Source organism: Lipophrys pholis (assembly GCF_963383615.2).
Source record: "Lipophrys pholis genome assembly, chromosome: 20".
Classification (NCBI taxonomy): Eukaryota; Metazoa; Chordata; class Actinopteri; order Blenniiformes; family Blenniidae; genus Lipophrys; species Lipophrys pholis.
In genome coordinates, this window is record NC_137648.1 from 13,615,417 (window position 1) to 13,634,732 (window position 19,316).

The following is a 19,316-nucleotide window of genomic DNA, read 5'->3' on the forward strand; positions in this document are numbered from 1 at the left end:
ACCAATTAACCTTGATGAGGCTCGGGCTGCTCCAAGCCAAATATTTCCCCCTGCTTATTTTCTCTCCTGTCCCCCCCACCTCCTCTTCTCCTCTTTGTCTCCCACACGTTTTTTTTTTTTTTTTTTTAAGATGGAAAAAATCTGGTTCGTAATAGTTGCGGCACGTTTTTCTCGCCGTGTGTTCTGCAGAATGGAGAAATATTTATACTTCGGGATATGAAAGCGAGTATTGTTCGCTTGTGGCGAGCCGTGACGTTTTCCTTCCTTTCGATGCGAAAACACACACACACACACACACACACACACACACACACACACACACATGCACACACACACACACGAGTGCAGATGTTTTGACACGCCTGAGACGTACACAAGTGAAGTTGCTCCTGAAGGTCGTCGTGTTCTGGCCTCCCGAATTTCACTCAAATTTGTAGGTGGAGGAAAAGACTGACAGGCAGGAGTGGAAATGACTAATCGCCATATTTGGAAACGGTCTGTACATTCATGTAAAAGTACCTGCAGTGAATATACATACACAAGACCAGACAGTAAATGAATATACGTCTATATGTAAAGAAGGAATTCTCTCTGTTAGCAGAATGAACACTTTAGCGACAAAAGGTTTGAATGTTAAATTCAAATTGTGGGTGTGCTTTATGATTTTAAAAGTAATGAAGTGCATTCAAGTGTGAGTAACATGACATACATGATAATACTCCCAAAAAGTCCAAGTACTCAAAATGTCACTTACTTGCATTAATGTACCCGTACATGTTTACTCTCAGTTGTCAGTGTAAAGAAGTCTGTGGTTTTATGTACAATTCAGACCACGTAAATCATCAGTTGCGCTCACAATGTGACGTTCAAATCTTTTCTTTGCATTCTTATCGCAGACAGATTCTTTCAACAGAGAAAAAAAATCCGACATTACTTTGGATTTTACTATATATTCTCATTTGTTTTATAGACTTTATAAAGTTATTTTCTTGGATTTGAGCATCATAGTAAAGTGTCAGTGCCCCTGCTGATCGGTGGGCTGACGTCTCTTCCTCCTCCCCTCCCGTGATGTCTCCCCCCCCCCCCCCCGCGGGCGTGGAGGTCAGCGAGGGTTGTGGCGAAAGGAAAATCCTCCCAGCACTCTGGTGTGGGAAACCCCGATAAGCCAAATCGTGATATGAGACATGACATTGTACAACAGAGCAAACTTGACTTCGACTGGATTTTCTTCATGAATTAGTTTGATCCTCTATGAAAAGGACACACACACACACACACACACACACACACACACACACACACACACACACACACACACACACACACACACACACACACACACACACACACACACACACAATGTGCGGACGATACAGAGTACCGGAAAGTCCGAACAAGTTTCTTTCACCTCCGCCGTGTTTCGGCGGGGATCTGAAAATCTCAGCACATGGACACGTCTGCAGCTCACTGACAAAGCCGCTCGATACTATTTTCACTATTTCTGTCCATTAAGTCCCGTGCTCGATGTTTAAGGTTTGCAAGGTTTCATTGGATGAATCTTGAAATCTTGCAACATAAACTGTGGGAACTGTCATTTAGAAGCTGATCTGTACGACTTTTCCACAATGGATTTCCACAATAAAAGACGTTGAAGCAAAAATGTACAAAAGTTTTGATCAAGAAAAGTAAACAATGTGCGCAAATATCAAATTTTAGTCCAAAAGTCATAAAAAAAACCAACTAGTTGGTGGCTGAGGCTGCAGTGATTCGTTGATCAATCCATTTTGTTGTTAAAAGTCAAATATTTGCATTTTCTACCTTGTGAGATGTGAAGACTTCGCACCTTCTCTTTGAGTCTGCTGAGGTTTTTAATCAGACAAAACAAAACATTCGAGGACGTCGCCTTGGCATTTTTCTAGCGTTTTCTGTCAGCTTATAGACATAACTCTCAATTAATACGTTTAAAATATAAACGTTTCAACTTTCATTTCTGTTTTTTTATGAATACATCAAGCAGATTTAGATGTGAAATAAACAATAAGAATAGAACAACGCTATCAACTGGGGAATAACTTGTTCAGGTTTTTAATTTTTTTCTGAAGGGGCGAAAAGTGAATTAGTCTCAGATGAATCTGATACAATTAATTCAACAAATTTATGCAGACTGAAACACGGAGCAACAAAATCTGAGCAAATACCAAGAATCCGCTCTTTAAAAACAAAATAAGTGTTATTGTGAAGTAGTTGTGAAGGAAAAGTATTGATTTGACGTATTTACTTAAGTAAAAGCTATAGAAAAAACTTTAGGTATAGGAGTATATATTTGCGTTCAGCCGTTATTGTTACAACTTGATCACTCTTGGAGTGATAAAACTTGTGTTGAAAAAAGCAGAGATATTTGTGGTCAAGGAAGTGGAAGTAAAATGTTAACAGAAAAAAATAAATACTCCAATAAAATGCCTGAAAAATTCACTTCAGTTTGAACGCCTGAGTTTCATCACATTTAAACTTCAGCATCCGCCGGATGAATAGTCCCAATCTTGCGGAATTAACGAAGATGCGAAATAAATCGAGTATTTGCCAAGTTCATTCGCTCCGTGATCCAGATTCTCCGGTTTTCGTCTCGAGGGTCAAGATGCGTATTTCATCTATTTTAATAGAAAATCTTCTTGATTAGTTCGTCTTTGATCACAACACCAACAACTGTGAACGCATGACCTCCCGTCCAGAGGTAACAATCAAAGTGATGCTCAGAGTGGAACAGCTTTATTAGATAAAAACGCATGTAACGTTGTACTGAAAGCCAACAAACACATTCAAATTAATTTCCGTGATTACGGGCTCAAAATAAGCATTTGAAAGCAATGTTTTGAGTTAAAGTAAAAAAAAAAAAAAAAATCCTCATTTTGGATGCTGATTTACTATTGTTGCTGCACTCTTAGCTTCAGTGTCACAACCAAAGTGAATAACAAAAAGTAGGCATCGATTTTGTGACAGTGAAGTGGATATAAAATGTTTCCCGCTGAAGGAACGTCATCCTCAGTTTCTTTTTTTTCTTTTTTATTAGCTTTCAGGGCTGCGATCGAAGCCTTTTGAGGGGCCATTCATGTAACAGCCCACAGATTCATATGTTTAGTTCAGTGTGGGTTAAGTTTGGCCTCTTCAAATCCCTCCAGCCTTCCCAGAGATGCCAACACACTTCTCAGATATCCATCCACATGGCAGATTCGATTGCTGGCTGGCTGGCAGAGCTCCGGGCAGAGTGTTGGAGTCAGTTCAGCAGGTCAGATTATAGAGTGCCGCTCATTGTGTGTGTGTGTGTGTGTGTGTGTGTGTGTGTGTGTGTGTGTGTGTGTGTGTGTGTGTGTGTGTGTGTGTGTGTGTGTGTGTGTGTGTGTGTGTGTGTGTAGATTTACATTATCCAGCTCTGGTTTTCTATATCAGTTATTCGGGAGGCTGGATTTCTCCAGACGGCGGGTTGTAGCGGCGCTGCCGACGGTGTCTGCGCGCTCTGAGTCCCGTCTGAAGCCTGTTGTTGTCCAGACAGTAAAAGACGGAGCCTCTTAAGACTCCACAAGGTGACAACACAGGAGCAGGGGGCCCTGACCATATGTTGTTTTATCCTCTCCCGCTCCGAGACCCCTCTCAGTTGCGGTGACCCTTTACATCCCCTCTATCCCCCCCCCCCCCCCCCCCCCCACCCCCTCCTCGGCGGGGCAAACTCCCCCCGCCGGAGTGACAGCCGCGTCTGCTCGAGCCTCTTATCACTAGATCTCCTGCCTGGTCCATTTCAAAGGGCACATGATACGTCAGCCTTCGCCTGTCATACGTGGCAATAATCTGTTTCGGGTTATTAAATCTGCTTGTGAACACGTGCATTTGCATTTCGGCGCACTTCAATATCTGGTTTTTCTTATTGTGCCCTCCCTGCTGACTATTGGCCCGCACTTTGTTTGTTTCCAGCGTGTTTGTTTGACGGTCTAAAGATCACCTCAGCACGCACATGCAGTGATTCACTTTGTAAATGTGGCACATGTTCGAGCAATGGAGGCACAATCTTTCGGTGTTTCTTCCAGGTGTTCACGTCGTCTGACACTCGCCCATCATTGCTTCAGTTCACTCAGTTTTATCTATATAGCAGAAATTACATTGCACGTTAAACAAATACAAGGAGTGAAATGTCTGGTTTGAGACAGAGGACAGAGACAGAAACAAACATTAGACAGTGAGCGAATCCACTTTCTTCAGGCGGTTTAAACCTTTAGCAGCCTAACTAGAAAATGGTTCGGGGCGACCATGAGCTCACCATAACTATACGCTTTATCAGATAAACTGAAATTGGGAGCTGCTTTCACAAAAAGAAAGCTCCGCCTCCATTTCAGAAACGCCAGGATTTCTTCATTTATTTTCAACCACAAACTTTTAAAAACAAACTTCTGTGTTTGCATCTACATGATTTCTGTGAATAATTCCCCAGACACAAACAGAACCCTGTTTAGTGCTCCTTAAGTGAATTTACATATTTGCAGCAATAAAAATAAAAAAAAAATTAAAAAAAGTCTCCACTTTACATAAAACATGGCCATTAAAAGGCACATATCTGACACCATATATGCGCTGCTTTCAATAATAGAAAGACGTAGAGGAATAGAGCCGCAGCATACTTTATGTCACAAGGATTTTCATATTCACACATTAATTTGTACTGGGATTGCAAGTGGCTTCACTCAAGGTGAGACAGCTGTATTTACACAGCACATTTTCGTCCCCTTCAAATATGACATAAAAACATAAGGGCCTATTTTAAACACTCGGCCACAATTTATTTTAATTTATGTCTCTTATTTCTAAAAGAGAGTTTTTCATCTCATGCATTTAATCGAAAGCCGTTTATCTGCATGTAAACTGTTTTAAATGCGAAATTGGATAAAGTCCGGAATAAATGTGATGCGTTGCATCGATCAAACTGCCCAAACGTGACCCTGTTCACAGAAAGTAGTCAGATCACTCTTCTCCTAAAGGATTTGAGGTTTTAGCTCCTCGGCAGCTCATTTTCCAAAGTGAGATCCACTGAAATGCTTTGTCTATTTCACATATCAAGTTTCCCCTCTAATCCTGGAAAAATAGCGCAGCAGCCACTTCAAGTCGATTCAACAAGAGGATTTATTTAAATAGCTCAGATTTTAATGTTTGTATAAGCATAAGACATTATTACAAGTTTTACTGTATCCAGTGCCGGTATAATTTTTACAATGTGAAATACAATAACTCAGACTCAGACATGATAAGAATGATTAAAATAGGACAAATAATAAAAAGAAAACGAACCCTTCAAGCAGAGATCACAGCTTGAAGGTGATTAAACAATCTGATTAAAGCTCCGGGCGACACTAGAGACAAGTATTGTTCATCACAATGAGAATATTCTGGGTTCAGCTCCAGCCTTGGGGGGGTCTTTTTATGTGGACATTGAATACTTTTTAGGTTAATTAATGTCCTTCCCGGATAAGTAATGTAAAGACTATAAAATGAGCTTCTCATTTGCATCCCAATGTGTTTAATAAGCACAGACAGTTGTGTAAACGGTTGAACTTGACCCACTCCACATTACAAGTCGACCAGGACACAAACTACTTCACAAGCTTGGAGGTTTGTGTGTGTGTTGGCTTTTTTTTTTTTTTTTGAGTAAGGTTGAGCAAAGATTAAATCAGAAGGAGTATTTAGAGTGACTGTGGTGCAGAGCGGGTTTGTCCTCTAATCGCAGGGTCAGTGTCTCGATCGCCGGCTAATGAGCACGTGCTGAAGCGTCCTCGAGAAAAGACACTGAACCCCGAGTCGCTGGCGGCCGAGTGCGAGCGCCTTGAAATGTTGGCTGCGTTTGCACTGGTGAGTGAGAGGGTTAATGAGACCGGAGGAGGAAACCAGTGAGGGGCAAATCAAGCTGTGGAGGTGCTGTCGATTTACCATTTTATATCCTGAAATGTGCAGTGATGTGGAAAATGTGCATTGTGACAACTGGGTTCCTTTTGATAGAAATATTTGACAATAAAAGGTCATTTTATCACATGTCCACTCTTGGGAGGCACGATAAGCATCATTATCAATGATTATCGGCCCAATATTGGAAAAATGATGCCACACACAGAAAAGTCTGATATCCTGATTCCTGATATCGAGATCCAATTATAAATAGCTATCATTTCCTTCATTTATCTCATTTTCAGTCTGTTTGCTTGCCCTGTGACGCCGTTGTCGCCTGCATTACATCATGCGCTACCTCGAACATAAACATGGCGCCGCATCACCGGCCTGGGCTGTTTCAACACAAACAAACTAAATCTTTGCCTTTCTTTGCCTCAGGTGTGTAAATAAACGATTATAAATGTCATCGGTTGTGGGAATGCATCAATCATGCGTCAATTCAGGGAGAACATGCAAACTCCACTCAGACGGGCCTTCAAACCCAAACCACACTGCGAGACTGTCGTGATTTATAAAAGTTCCTTCTGTCAAATCTTCAGTTTTGTGTTTGTCACACGTTGGTCATGTTTTTCAAAATCAATACAGTTTCACAAAACTGAATTTCTCAAGTGTTTTCTCCTCATATATGAGAGATAATTGCCACTCTGTGACCTCGGAGTCTGCGAGTCCCTGGTTGTTTGGGTGCTTCCAGCATATGGAGAAGAAAAGAGGACCTGTTAAAGGAAGCTGTTGAAGAAAATGTACCCGGGTATGATTACAAGTCATTATGAAGAGTGGGAAGACTTTTATGTATTTTGAGCTGTGCGTTGAAGAGTTAAAGTCATTTAATTTTAATCAGATGTCTGGTTATTCTCTGTGTCTCTGCTGGAGGGAGGTCTGTACTCCGGATGGAGTCAGATGTTATTTGTATTTTCTTTTTTCTTTCTCCCTCCCGCTCCGTTTCAGACAATAAAATGAGGCAGGCAGCTGTTGTCATGGGAGTGACAAGCACAGGTGAGACTTCCCCAGTTGTTCCCAAGCGTCAGGACGGGAGTGCGAGACCGCCGGCTCTGACACTGTTTGCATTGTTCAAGAGGCGCCTTATTTTTTTCTTTCTTTTTTTTTCTTTTTTTTTTTTTCTTCGTTGTTTGCTTGCGTGTGTGAGACAGTGTGTTTACTCACTGTGAAGAATCTCAATTTAGTCTATTTTTCAGCTGCCAAAGCTGATTTTTGTTTCAAGATGACAAGAAAACAAGAAAAGAGTCCAAAAAAAAATAAAAAATAAACAAAAAAAACCATTTACGATTGTTCTCAGTTCAGCTGCTCTTGTTTCTGGTATTTAAATGAAATTAGTGCCAGAGTCGTTAAACAAGACAAAAAAAAAAAAGCAGATTTCCCCTCTTGGAGCAGATTGTTTTAAAATGGTTTAAAGTTTCCTGAATGCTGCATATTTCCTCAATAGAAACCTGATTTCTTGGTGTGTGTGACCCGGGATAGAAAGATGTAAGCTGTCGTCACCAAATTGCGTAAAGCTTGTGCTGTTTGGTGGCTGTTGGGTTGCCAGAAGTCTCCGTAAACAGGAGGGGGGTGAAACATGAGTTTGCACTTTGTATTTTGAGAGGTCAAGCCGGATCAGGAGCTGACGTGGAACGCTTTGTTGCAGCTGTAATTCACGATTTTGTCAGACGAGAGAAGAACTTCTGCCCGCACCACCTCAAACCCACCAACTGATCTGATGCTTCCTTTGTTGTATTTTTAGAAATTCGGATTTGTGGTTATAATTACTCAGGAAAAAAACAAGAAGATCGAATGGGTTTTTATTTTCTGCACACATTGACCGTTCTCTTTCTGCTCCCCCTTCAGCGTCCTGGTATGCCGTCTGGAGCGAGGATGCCCCACCAGGGAGCTCCCATGGGCCCCCCCGGCCCCCCGTATGGAGGGAGCCCGGCGGTGCGGCCCGGCCTGCCCACCCCGGTGATGGAGCCCAGTCGTAAGAGGCCTGCCCCCTCCCAGCAGGTCCAGGCGCAGCAGCAGCAACAGCAGCAGCAGCAGGCCGTCCAGAACCGCGCCAGGAAGTGAGTCTGACTCCCCCCTCCTCGCCCCCTGAATACCACCCCCCACCCACCCCACCCCCACTACACTGCATGACCTGCGCATGGCGGCGTGTTGCGTGTCTGCTTTTGTGTGAACTGCGAGAGCACAACAGGTGTGGTTGCACTTTCACCTTCATCTATGCGAATTTCAAGTCCAAGCCCAAAGTCATTTTTGCTGTCATTTCACAGATCAGTTAAAAATAGATTTACAAAAAAACTGAATGTATTAATTTAAATAAATAACCTTTAAAGATAAACAGTCATCCTCCCATCAACAAACACACAAAAACTCTCACAGTCCTGAATTAAATGTAGTTTAAGTCATAAAACAAAATGTTGATAATACATTAATCCTCATAGAGAGGATTTGGCATGCATACGTGTCATAACTATAATTTATTGAGCATTCCTAATATCCAGAAAATTCAAGAACCACCAGAGAATAAGAGCTTTCCTCACATTATTATGGCTCCCAGGAGTTCCTCCGTACGACTGTCCACATAATATTAACCTGAGCATGAGCTTCCCATCACCATCCAGAACACAGAGGAACTGCCCCCATATAGAAAGTAGAAACTGAATCTTACAAAAAGGTTTTTCAACCATTAAATGAAAGTAAATCCAGTCAGTCTAGTCTGTAGGGGGTAAAATGTAGATATTATAGTTGCGTTTAATTATTTTTGATTACAAATTATTTATTGTCTTGCATAAACAGTTATTACCGTCATAAAATGCTTGGATTTATTTTACAATGATGCTTATTTAACCTTAAGGTACAAGTTTTCTCTACTGTGTTTTGTTACGTGAAATTTGGATTGGTGAGCAGCGGTTTCCTGTCAAAATGTCCTTTAAAGGAAAAAGTAACTTTTCTAACCTAAATAACAGGAATCACACAATGCATTGAATTAAAAACAGGCACACAGTTGAGGCAGAGGGGATGATCTGACACAAATTTGCCTCTTTAAATAATTCATCATCACTTCATTTTCAGTTTACGAGTCATTAAATCACTGCTGGGAGTTATTATGAGAATGTCATCAATTTTCTAGTTCGTGCACAGAACTGTGATCCGACGATTGCAGCAGAAACGATGAGAGACTGTGAGATATTTGATGGGGAAACCTTTTTTTTTTATATAGTTGACAACATGTATTGGCCTTTTTAAGTCTGAATCAACATTTGACAGATCTCGCAGAGTTTGTTTACTTGAATAAATAAAAAAAAGAAATCAACAGTATCTCTCCCAGGGCGGAAACTTTAGGCAATACATCAGTTCCTATAGTATCGCGAATCCCTCACTCGAGATGCATTTCCACCCTTTCGACGCCAGATTATTAAAGCACGTGATTAACAGAGTGTGTGTGTGGGGGGGGGGTGAAGAAACAAATTTTCCATTTGTGTGTTTTCATACTGTGACGTGGTGAAATCTTTGAAATCTCTAAAAGCCAAATGAAAAGTGAAACCATGACCTTTTGTGCGTCTCTTTTCAGCTTTCAGTTCAGTTTTTAATGCTCAGTTATGAGAGCTTGCAAACGGCCTCGCTCCCTCCGCTCGGCTTCTCGCATCCCTTCGCCTCGCTCCCTGCTTTGTGTGTCCACTCCTGCATCCCTGGGTTTTGTTTTTTTTTCTGTTTAGTTTTTTTTTTGCCATGAATGAATGTGACCTCTGTCCATCCGCAGCGTCTCTGTTGTCCAGTTTTCACCGTCGCGTTCACTTCACATCCGCACAACTGTCTGCAGAACTTCACATCGGCTGATTGTTCCACTGTCTTTTGTCGGCTATTTGGCTAAGATGTACATAATGTCAATACGCGAGAAGCTCTCACACACATACACACATACTCATGCACACACACACACACGCACACACTGGAGCTGGATGTGTTTGAGGACAGGAGTGTGTGGCAGGTATGGTCATTAGAAAGTCGATCAATATGCACACTCGGTGGACCTCTCCGTTTCACCGTCTCGCTATCTGCAGCCCGATTGATCCACTTACAATTAAACGGGCTTGTCGAACAGGTCGGGGGAAATGTTGTCCGGCGTCGGGGGCTCAACCCCCCGGGGGGCGGCGGGGGCTGATCTGATCGGTGCGTCCAGAGGTGACCTGTCCAGGTGTCTTTGTCTCTTCTGGCTGCCGGTGGCTTTGCGAGCGTCCTCTGGCAGGCGAGCCGAGGCTCGGGATCCTTCGCTCAGACGCCCCACGCTGCTGCCAGCTCGGGGCGGCCCGCCGGTGTTTGCAGTGTCATTGAGACCTTCTGGTCGCCGCTACGAATCCCTCTGCATGTACGCCATGCCGCTGCTAAAAATAGGATTCAATTCCAGTTTGCTTTGCATAAAGTGGTTTAAATACTTGGCCCCGTGTCCTGGAAAGTGCTAATTTATCTTAACTTCTATGTTGTTGATGAGAAACGGAACTGTTTGTTTAGTAGGAAGCAGCATTGTGTTCACGGTTTGAGTCGCACCCTGATGATGGAAGCACAGCTAAGATATTTGCATTTAGCTTTTTCATATCATAAACATTCATCTTTACAGGCAATTTTAGATTTGTAGCATTTCGGTGTATTTTCAGACGGAAAAATTGAAAAGTTCTTTGTGTGTTTTGATGCAGCAGGAAGTTTTCAGAGCAGTAATATGAAAGATTGTCTAATGGTGCGTTATCCTATTTGAATATTGTCATTATTGACTCTATGACTGTTTGCAACACGCGTGTGTTTTTGTCCGTAGCGCTGGATGCAACATCATTCCTCTTTTGCGTTTGTAAAGATCATGGCACGTTTCATCACTTACAGGTCTATAAAATTCCCACGTCACATGCACTAAAAGGAGAAATACGTGTTGCTGCGAGTCTTAGAAGTGAGCTACTGCTATTTTTCACAGCTGCTGTCTTGTGGAAATGTTGAAAAAAAAATCCCCTCTTGTACCATTAGTATTACATTTTAAGTGGTTAGATTCCAAGTACTTTGTTACTTATTACTGCAGACTTTCTGTCACTGATGAACTCTTGGGAAGTTCGTCACAGCATCAAATCCGTCCGTTTTTTTTTAGCATAAACATTAAACAGTCCTATTTCACACTTTTCCACGCTGATCTCCAGTTTCAAGATTTTTCCCTTTTACTTCTCCATTTTGGAGCATTTTCCCTTTCTTCCACTGTGGCACATTGTATAATGTAGAAAGTAATAAGAGTGAACGCTCAATGTAAAAAGCTTAAAACACTCACTCAACTGTAAAACAGCATATTTATTATAAAAGCTGTGATCTAAAGATGTAAGGAAGTATTTTAATGGCATTGTAGGCCCAAAATCACTTAACTTAATATACTGTGTGTGTGTGTGTGTGTGTGTGTGTGTGTGTGTGTGTGTGTGTGTGTGTGTGTGTGTGTGTGTGTGTGTGTGTGTGTGTGTGTGTGTGTGTGTGTGTGTGTGTGTGTGTGTGTGCTAGGGTTTTGTTACTGTCGTCACCTTACTGTTGTTAATTAGAAAGAAATAGTTGCTAATTAAAGATTTAATATCAGAGAACAAGACACTGTTCAGTTTCACAAGCAGATATTTGAGGTTATTAGGAGAAAAACCACCTATTGAATCAGTTTTTTTTTTTATCACGTGAGACATTGTCTCCCCTTGTGTCTTCAGATGAAGTTAAATGTGTTGCCTCTCAACAGCCTACCTGCTGGCACACACCAGATTTAAAATGGGAGGGAATCCTGAATGGCTCTTAGTTTCTAGAATCTTCCTTCTTCGTCGCCTTTCAGTTTTCTTCTTCCTTTTTTATTTAAATTTTTTTTCCTCCTGGAGTACTGCATTACTTCTGGACCTCTGAAACTTGATTTTTGCTTTTAATTTTGTCCTTCGCCCCTGAAGAAAAGCCTAAAAAAAAAAAAAAAAAAAACCTCCAGCACCGCTCAAAACACATGCTTACCTTGAACACTTGAGGTTGCTCAGAACATTGTGAGTCGTGATAAAACAAGTGTCTAAGTGCTAGGTCACAGCGTCAGATCTCTCCTGGGTTGTTGTTTTTTTTTTTTTTTTTTTTTGAGGGGCTGTGCGAACATGTAGAACAAGTTGGTGATTTCGTTTGAGCGTCTCTTCATCTGCACCGAGCGTTTGTTTCAACGTCAACCCAGCATCTATACACACACGAACACACAGACAACACAGACAACCCCCCCACCCCCCACCCCCCCCACCAGAGCTCACCCGCTGAGGTGAACTCTGCTCGTCTCCTGCCCCCTCCTGTGACCCCCACGTTCACAGTGTGTCCATTATCAGTGTATTGTCTGTCTCTGTGTGTGAAGCATGATTGTTTTGGTTCACCGAGAAACTTTGTTGAATGAGTGTGTCCCTCAAGACGAGCGGGACGCCTTCCCCCGGGGTCCTCCTCCGCTGCACTGTGTGCGTGCATGGACACGGTCACATCCCAGTGCCTGCCCCCGTCTGACTCCTAGAGTTTGCATCTACTAACAGAACCCTTGAACCTATCGCACATCCAACACGTACAGACATACCAACAGCCAGAGCCACCAGGTTGTTGCCCCTCTTGACTTGCTGCCACTTGGGTGTGTGTCTCCCGCCACAACTCTAATCGGACAACCTTCGAATCCCCACCAACTCCTAGGAAGCCGGTCGGATTCCCTGGAGCCAATGAGATGCCAGCGAGGCAGATGGACATGAGAGAGCCCCAATCAGATCCCACGCTCGGATCAAAGTAGGAGTTCATTCTGCTGCATGTCCCTTTCCTTTGGTTTGATGACTCTGGCCTATTTAGCCTTTCACCTGAGCCCAGCACTCCCCGCAATTCTTTTTTTTTTCTTTTTCTTTTTCTTTTTTTTCTTATTTGACAAAAAAATCTACATGCAGGCCTGAAAACTGACTCCTTAGAAGAAATAATATATATTTTTAAAAAAAAAACGTATTGGTGCATGCTTTTGCTGGAGCATGGCATGATGGGATCAGTTTTGTGCAGCCAGTGCGGAAACTTTAATGGGAATCCAGGCCTTAAACCATTTTAATAGAGTGTAAAATGGCGGATTGTTTGGTTTTTTTTTGTTTGTTTTTTCTCCCCTTCCCTTTTCAATGCACTCCCGGATCCTTCAATTCTCCTTGCAGCAGGCTTGTTTCAGTATTTGGCATGCTGATGTAACATTCTGCTTCACAGACTGATGCAGTGCCCTGTGACAGAAAATGCCTCTACACTGCAAAAACAGAAAAGAAAACCCGCTCTTAAAAAAAAACTGGCAGAATCTACAGTAATATGAGATTTCTTTTTAATTTGAATTTCTTTTATCGCATATGTCTTTAAAACAATACACTGGTAAGGAAAAGTATGTGAATCCTTTAAAATTCAGTGGAGTTCTACATAAAATCTGCTCTTTCCCGAAGCTCTTTTTTTGACCTTTATATTCCACAGACTGTTCATGAAAACTATAGACTTAAAAAAAGAAAAAGAAATAGTCAGTACAGTGGTACCGACAACTTCTACACAAGAAAATCCAGTCACTGTGAGTTTTGGTAAAAATGGGCAACAGCACTCACTCAGTCCGCCATGAAATCAAAGATAATGCAGCAAATTAAGTCACAGCAGAGTGAAACCCAATGCACTTGACAGGTTTGTTAAGATAAGTTAAATATTTTCTTGCATACTCCATTGTTTTTGGGTTTTTTTTGTCTCAGAATGGCAGAGGATTATATTAAGTATTTCTAATGCGCAATGTGGAATTAAAACCGCAGGCCATAGTCATTGAAAGGGTTAAGAAAGATGTGAAACATTCAAATTTGTTTTGCTTTGTGGCGTTAAGTCCAGTGTGTTGGTCTGTTTCTGATCAGATTTTCAACAATTCCTGCAGGAAAAAAAAAAGACAATTTCAAACTCTTCACATCCTTTTTGTTGCCATGATCATTCTATAGAAAAGTAAAAACAGACAAACTTCTTACTTCAATATTCAGAACCTTAGGAGGTGTTTTTTTTTGCACTGTGAGACGTTCGTCTATGCATTTTCCAGGAATTTAGATAATTAGGTAACGAAAACGAAAACTCGCACACTCAGACACACATCAAATATTTAAATAAAAAAAAATCCATCACATAAAAGTCATGTAAAGCCAGAATTTCGACCCGTGTGAAGTGAAAGACTTGCACAGATTCAACGATGGTGTTTAACATTTCGGGGAAGTAGGCTCATTTTGCTTTATTGTGGAGGGTCAGACGAGTAAATCAATACCTCTAAAATAAAGATTAAACTGCGGCTGCGAGATAGAAAGACGCGAGAGGGATTAACTTTACTTTTGGCAGCTGTAAAAGGGAGCAAGTGTAACCTGGAATATAGAAAACTGCTCATGCGGGTTAAGAATATGAGGATTATGTGTATGGTACGTTACATTAGAGATAGAGGGGGTTAAAAAAATAAAAGAGGAAAAGGTTTCAGAGACGGTGTTGCTCCCAGTTCTGAAAAAAGACTGACACATAACTCCTGTAATACCAAAACATGTCATTTATACATTTTAATCTTTGTGTTGATTAAACGACTGAGACACGACGTGTTAATTATTGAGCTGTTGAGGCGGAGAGAGGCGGATGTTTTTGTGAACAGACAGAATCAGTCATTGGCCTTAAGAAATCCATCTCCTGCTTTTTAATAATAGAATCTCTCTTCTTCCAAGAAAGGAAATCAGATTATCTTCCGGAGTAATGAACCATTAAAAATGTTAGGTGAGGATGTGTTCACACTTGAAATGAAGCCGAGTTAGATTGCTTATCGAGGTCCTGCTGTAGATCATGGTGTGGCGCATCTGAACGACGAAAACAGATTTTCTTGCAGGCTTACGTTCTCAATTCTCACCTGGTTGCAGAAAATCAGATTTCCTTCTGCTGTTTTGACTCATTTGTGCTTTTTAAAAGTGATTCTGAACCCTGAGCTCCTTCAAATACTACTGCAATAATCCCAGGTCTGCATTTAGGTGCTGCTGTGCAAGAGCAGATCCCATATATCCATATAAGGGTTACATTTTTATGTATTTCTATCAGAAAAAAAAAACTACTTTTAAATTGAGGGCGCATGTTCCAGATTAGATAGACATTTTGAGTAGTTAATAGTGAGGACTGTTTTACCGCTTGAAAATTTGATGGGAAATTACCCCCAGTCGTATATTTTCTTTTACATTTATTGTTCATCAAGAGAAACATGAGCGATTAGCGGGGAGACGCAAGATAAAATCTGGGAAATATATTTCTCATTTCATGGGCTCCTTAAGGTTTTGTCTACATCTTAAAAGCGTCCGATAAATAGTCCTGATTCCATCGCTCGGCTCACTGATAACAAATGCCAGCGTGAACACAAAGTGAACTCGGTTAATATGCTTTTTCTCCTGCTTTGATGTAGACCAGAGGAGGGCACCACATGTGTGAACACATCCTTTATCTCTTTAATTCATCTCGGTTTGCTCGTTAAAATCCTAAAACCAGACCACAGCTAATCTGTATATCCCCCAGAGCCTCGCCCGGAGGATGCACAAGGAAAGATTTCCTATCTTTCACGAGGAAAATAAGTCTAAAGTCTTGCTGGGGTTACTTTATTCTTGTTCTTTTTTTGCAGTGTTGTTCAATTGTTCTCAGGCAATGTCCCTCCGCAGACAACTTGCATGAATCGACATGGGCGCTGTGCAGATGGTGATTAAACATTTAGGGGAGTTTGAATAGAGACGGAAGCTGCAGTGTTGTTTTTATCATCATCTGGACTGAAAAGTTCTGACAAAAGACACCAAACCTTGCACAGATTTAGTTTTTTTTTTGGTGTCGGTTCCTCCTCGGTAAGTATGAGATGACAACAAAAGTTTGTGTGCAAATTCACAGAAAACTCATAAATCGAGTGAAGTTGCATGCAGCTTAAAGGTGGAAGAAAAAAAAAAAGCAAATCTGCATCCTTAACACACATCCTGTCACCATCCCTGGTGCATCGGCCCTGGTGATTCTGCAGAGTGTGTGTGTGTGTGTGTGTGTGTGTGTGTGTGTGTGTGTGTGTGTGTGTGTGTGTGTGTGTGTGTGTGTGTGTGTGTGTGTGTGTGTGTGTGTGTGTGTGTGTGTGTGTGTGTGTGTGTGTGTGTGTGTGTGTGTGTGTGTGTGTGTGTGTGTGTGTGTGTGTGTGTGTGTGTGTGTGTGTGTGTGTGTAATGAATATCTGTCAAGCCAGGAGACGTGTGATGTGATACTTTTTTGGCTGTTGGAGGCTCCCTCTCTCCAGGTGGACTGCTGCATCTCAGAGAACACACAAACACTGGGGCACGAATGTGCATATAGCCACACACACACACACACACAGCTGGGACGCTGGGGTGCTGGATATGGCCCAGTATTTTAGCAGATGGCCTGGGTGCTACGCTATCAGTCACCATAGTAACATGCTCTCTTTTTCCTCTTTCTCTCTGTCTTTCTCTCCCTCTCTCTAGTGCTAAGAGAAGGAAAATGGCAGACAAGATTCTTCCGCAAAGGGTGAGGCTGCATATTTCTACCTTTGTTGCTCTGTGCTTTTTTTTCTTTTTCTTGTGTGTTTATCTTTTGTGTGCAGAGCATAAAATTCCCGGTTGGTTTTTGATGTCTGGGGTTGTTGGAAGCCGCAGAGGGCCAGATGATTATTTGTTATTTCCAAATGAGAAGGGAGAAGGATGAGGGCAGCCATCAGAAGGTTTGAGGGCTTTTTTTTTTTTTGTAGGGTTTCACTCTGTTGTTTATACGGTGGCTCATTGATTTTAAATGGAAACAGTCAGCGGGATGCAGCCACCGCAAGAAGGACAGAAAGAGGCTGCAGAATCACCACGTTGCCACAGGTGAGTCCGTGCTGGCTGAGGTTGAGATTTTTTTTTCCTCCCGCGGTTGCAGTATTCGGCCCCCGTCACCTCACTACGTCCCGGCCTGGCACACCGAGGGCTTTTCATGCTGATGCAGCGGAGGTCTGAGGACTGTGAGCAGCGTCTGGGCTCAGCTCTTATCCCCTTCGCTTCCAACATAACCCAGACGGGCAGATAGCGGCGGGCACGGCCGGGGCGCCACTCCACAATAATGAGTCAGGGACGGGGAATGTCTGCCACACTCCTCCATCAGCCCGCCACCTCGGTCCGGCGAAACGCTGCGAGATGGAGATAGAGCGGGAATGGGAACGGACAATGAAGCCAGCTTTTATGGAAAAAGAAACATGAAAGCGAGGCAGAGATGGGGGGGTGAGGAGAAACTGTAGGACTGTGTGTGTGTGTGTGTGTGTGTGTGTGTGTGTGTGTGTGTGTGTGTGTGTGTGTGTGTGTGTGTGTGTGTGTGTGTGTGTGTGTGTGTGTGTGTGTGTGTGTGTGTGTGTGTGTGTGTGTGTGTGTGTGTGTGTGTGCGCGTGTGTGTGTGCGCGTGTGTGTGTGCGCGTGTGTGTGTGCGCGTGTGTGTGTGCGTGTGCGTGCGCGTGCGTGTGCGCGTGTGTGCGTTCGTGTGCAGTTTGGTAAGCAGCAGCCCTTGATGCTCTGAGGACTTTCATCGGTATGGTAATGTCTGAGTCCCGGCTGGTTGGCTGCACAGTCTGCATCTCATTTTGATCCCTTGGTGGACGGCTGCTTTAATGATGCACCAGGCAGCAGTGGGAGAGTATATTTACTCTAGTACTTGACTCGGGGAGCTGTACTCAAGTGTTTTATTTGAACCCCCTTTGTGCACTTAATTCAGGATGAAGCATTATAATTCACTGGCTCTCCCAGTTCCTTTCTGTTCTCCAAGTCATAATCTACCCTAATATACCTTAGAAGGATCATGATCAGTATGTAGCTATTCTGGAGTTCAAATACTGCATTTTTATTCTATACCTCTAAGACTTGCACATGTTTACTGTTTCTGGAAAAAAAAACAAAAAAAAAAACATCAGTTTGTGTTGGGTGGAAAATGTGAATGTAGTTGTACTTTATTTTTTGAAATAAGTAATAATTTAGAGATTGACGCAGGTGGTAAAGTGGGTCATCCTCCAGTTGCAACCTCTGTGATTGGATCCCTGACTCCTCTTCATGCCTTAAAGTGTCTCTGAGCAAGGCATTAAACCTTGACGGGCTCCCAGTGAAGGATGAGCCCCCTGCATGTTAACACTGCCACCACCGCTGTGTGTGAATGAGCTTTAAAGGGTAAATAGACTTCGCTTCAGCGGTGTGGTTTTCTCATAATTGGCTTCGAAGCAGATTGGAACTTTCCTGTTACACACATGGGATATTTTAAAAAGCATCTTCATGCACAAGTCAATTATACACATGTTTTTGGACCGTGGGAGGAGGGGGGAAAAAAGGTATGATATTAAAACTATTTGAATTATTTGATTATCATTTCAGTCTTGATTTAAAAAAAAAAAATCCCATGGCTCCAGCTTTTCAAGTGTGACGATATTTGAATAAATTAGATTTTCTTGTTAGATTTCAGACTGTTTGTTATTGTGGGCTCTGGACAAGCGTGACGCCACTTCTCTGTGTTTCAATCCCTTTTGTTTCAGTGTTTTAAATTAATCAGTCACTTAATCACATCAATAACAAGAAACAACTCACCTTTTCAGGCCCTCTGGATCTTTTACGCGTGTAAATAAAGTCTGACAAATATTGCTGTGAAGCGTGTCCCTATGGAAACATTTGTAAAGTTGGACGCTCACGTTTCTCTGTGCAGATCCGTGAGCTGGTCCCAGAGTCTCAGGCCTACATGGATCTGCTGGCGTTTGAGCGTAAACTGGACCAGACCATCATGCGTAAACGTGTGGACATCCAGGAGGCACTGAAGAGACCGATGAAGGTAACGAAAGAAAATCTTGTCTCATAACATAGAGTGGACATCCCGACGGCGTCCCGGCACAGAGTCCTTAGATTTAGATATTGAACATGCGGAGCAGCGCACTCGCAGTCCTCTATTGCCGGATGCGACGCGAACGTTTCGAACGGCTTTCCGCTCTTCGACAAACGTTACAGGACTGTGACTGGACGCCGGGATGATTAAAGCCGCTTGTTGCACCTGTGATTGTGTGAAATATGCCTTTAAACGGTGCTCTTGGTTGTGCCCTCGTGTCAGCAGCAAAAGCGTAAACTGAGGCTTTACATTTCCAACACCTTCAACCCCGCCAGACCTGACGCCGACGACTCCGACGGCAGCATTGCATCATGGGAGCTGCGAGTAGAGGGGAAGTTGCTGGATGATGTGAGTTATAGTTGTTGTTGTTGTTGTATTCATTCTGCCTGTGTCGCCCAGTTTGAAGGAAGCGTTTGGTGATCTGCT

General features: G+C 42.5%; 1 protein-coding gene across 10 annotated transcripts in view; it reads left to right on the forward strand.

Annotated features, from left to right (window-relative positions):
- smarcd3b (SWI/SNF related BAF chromatin remodeling complex subunit D3b) overlaps positions 1-19,316 on the forward strand; it is a gene marked incomplete at its 5' end in the record, with an annotated part of 44,472 nt that overhangs the window by 15,725 nt on the left and 9,431 nt on the right. For 4 of the 10 annotated variants that reach the window (XM_080489103.1, XM_080489106.1, XM_080489105.1 and 1 more), the window contains 4 exons: positions 7,825-8,036; positions 16,493-16,535; positions 18,717-18,839; positions 19,113-19,238. In XM_080489103.1, coding sequence (XP_080345229.1) covers positions 7,825-8,036; positions 16,493-16,535; positions 18,717-18,839; positions 19,113-19,238 — 504 coding nt within the window. Of the gene's footprint in view, positions 1-7,824; positions 8,037-12,669; positions 12,760-16,492; positions 16,536-18,716; positions 18,840-19,112; positions 19,239-19,316 lie in introns of all 10 variants that reach the window. The other 6 variants (XM_080489104.1, XM_080489098.1, XM_080489102.1 and 3 more) reach the window with 3 other exon arrangements.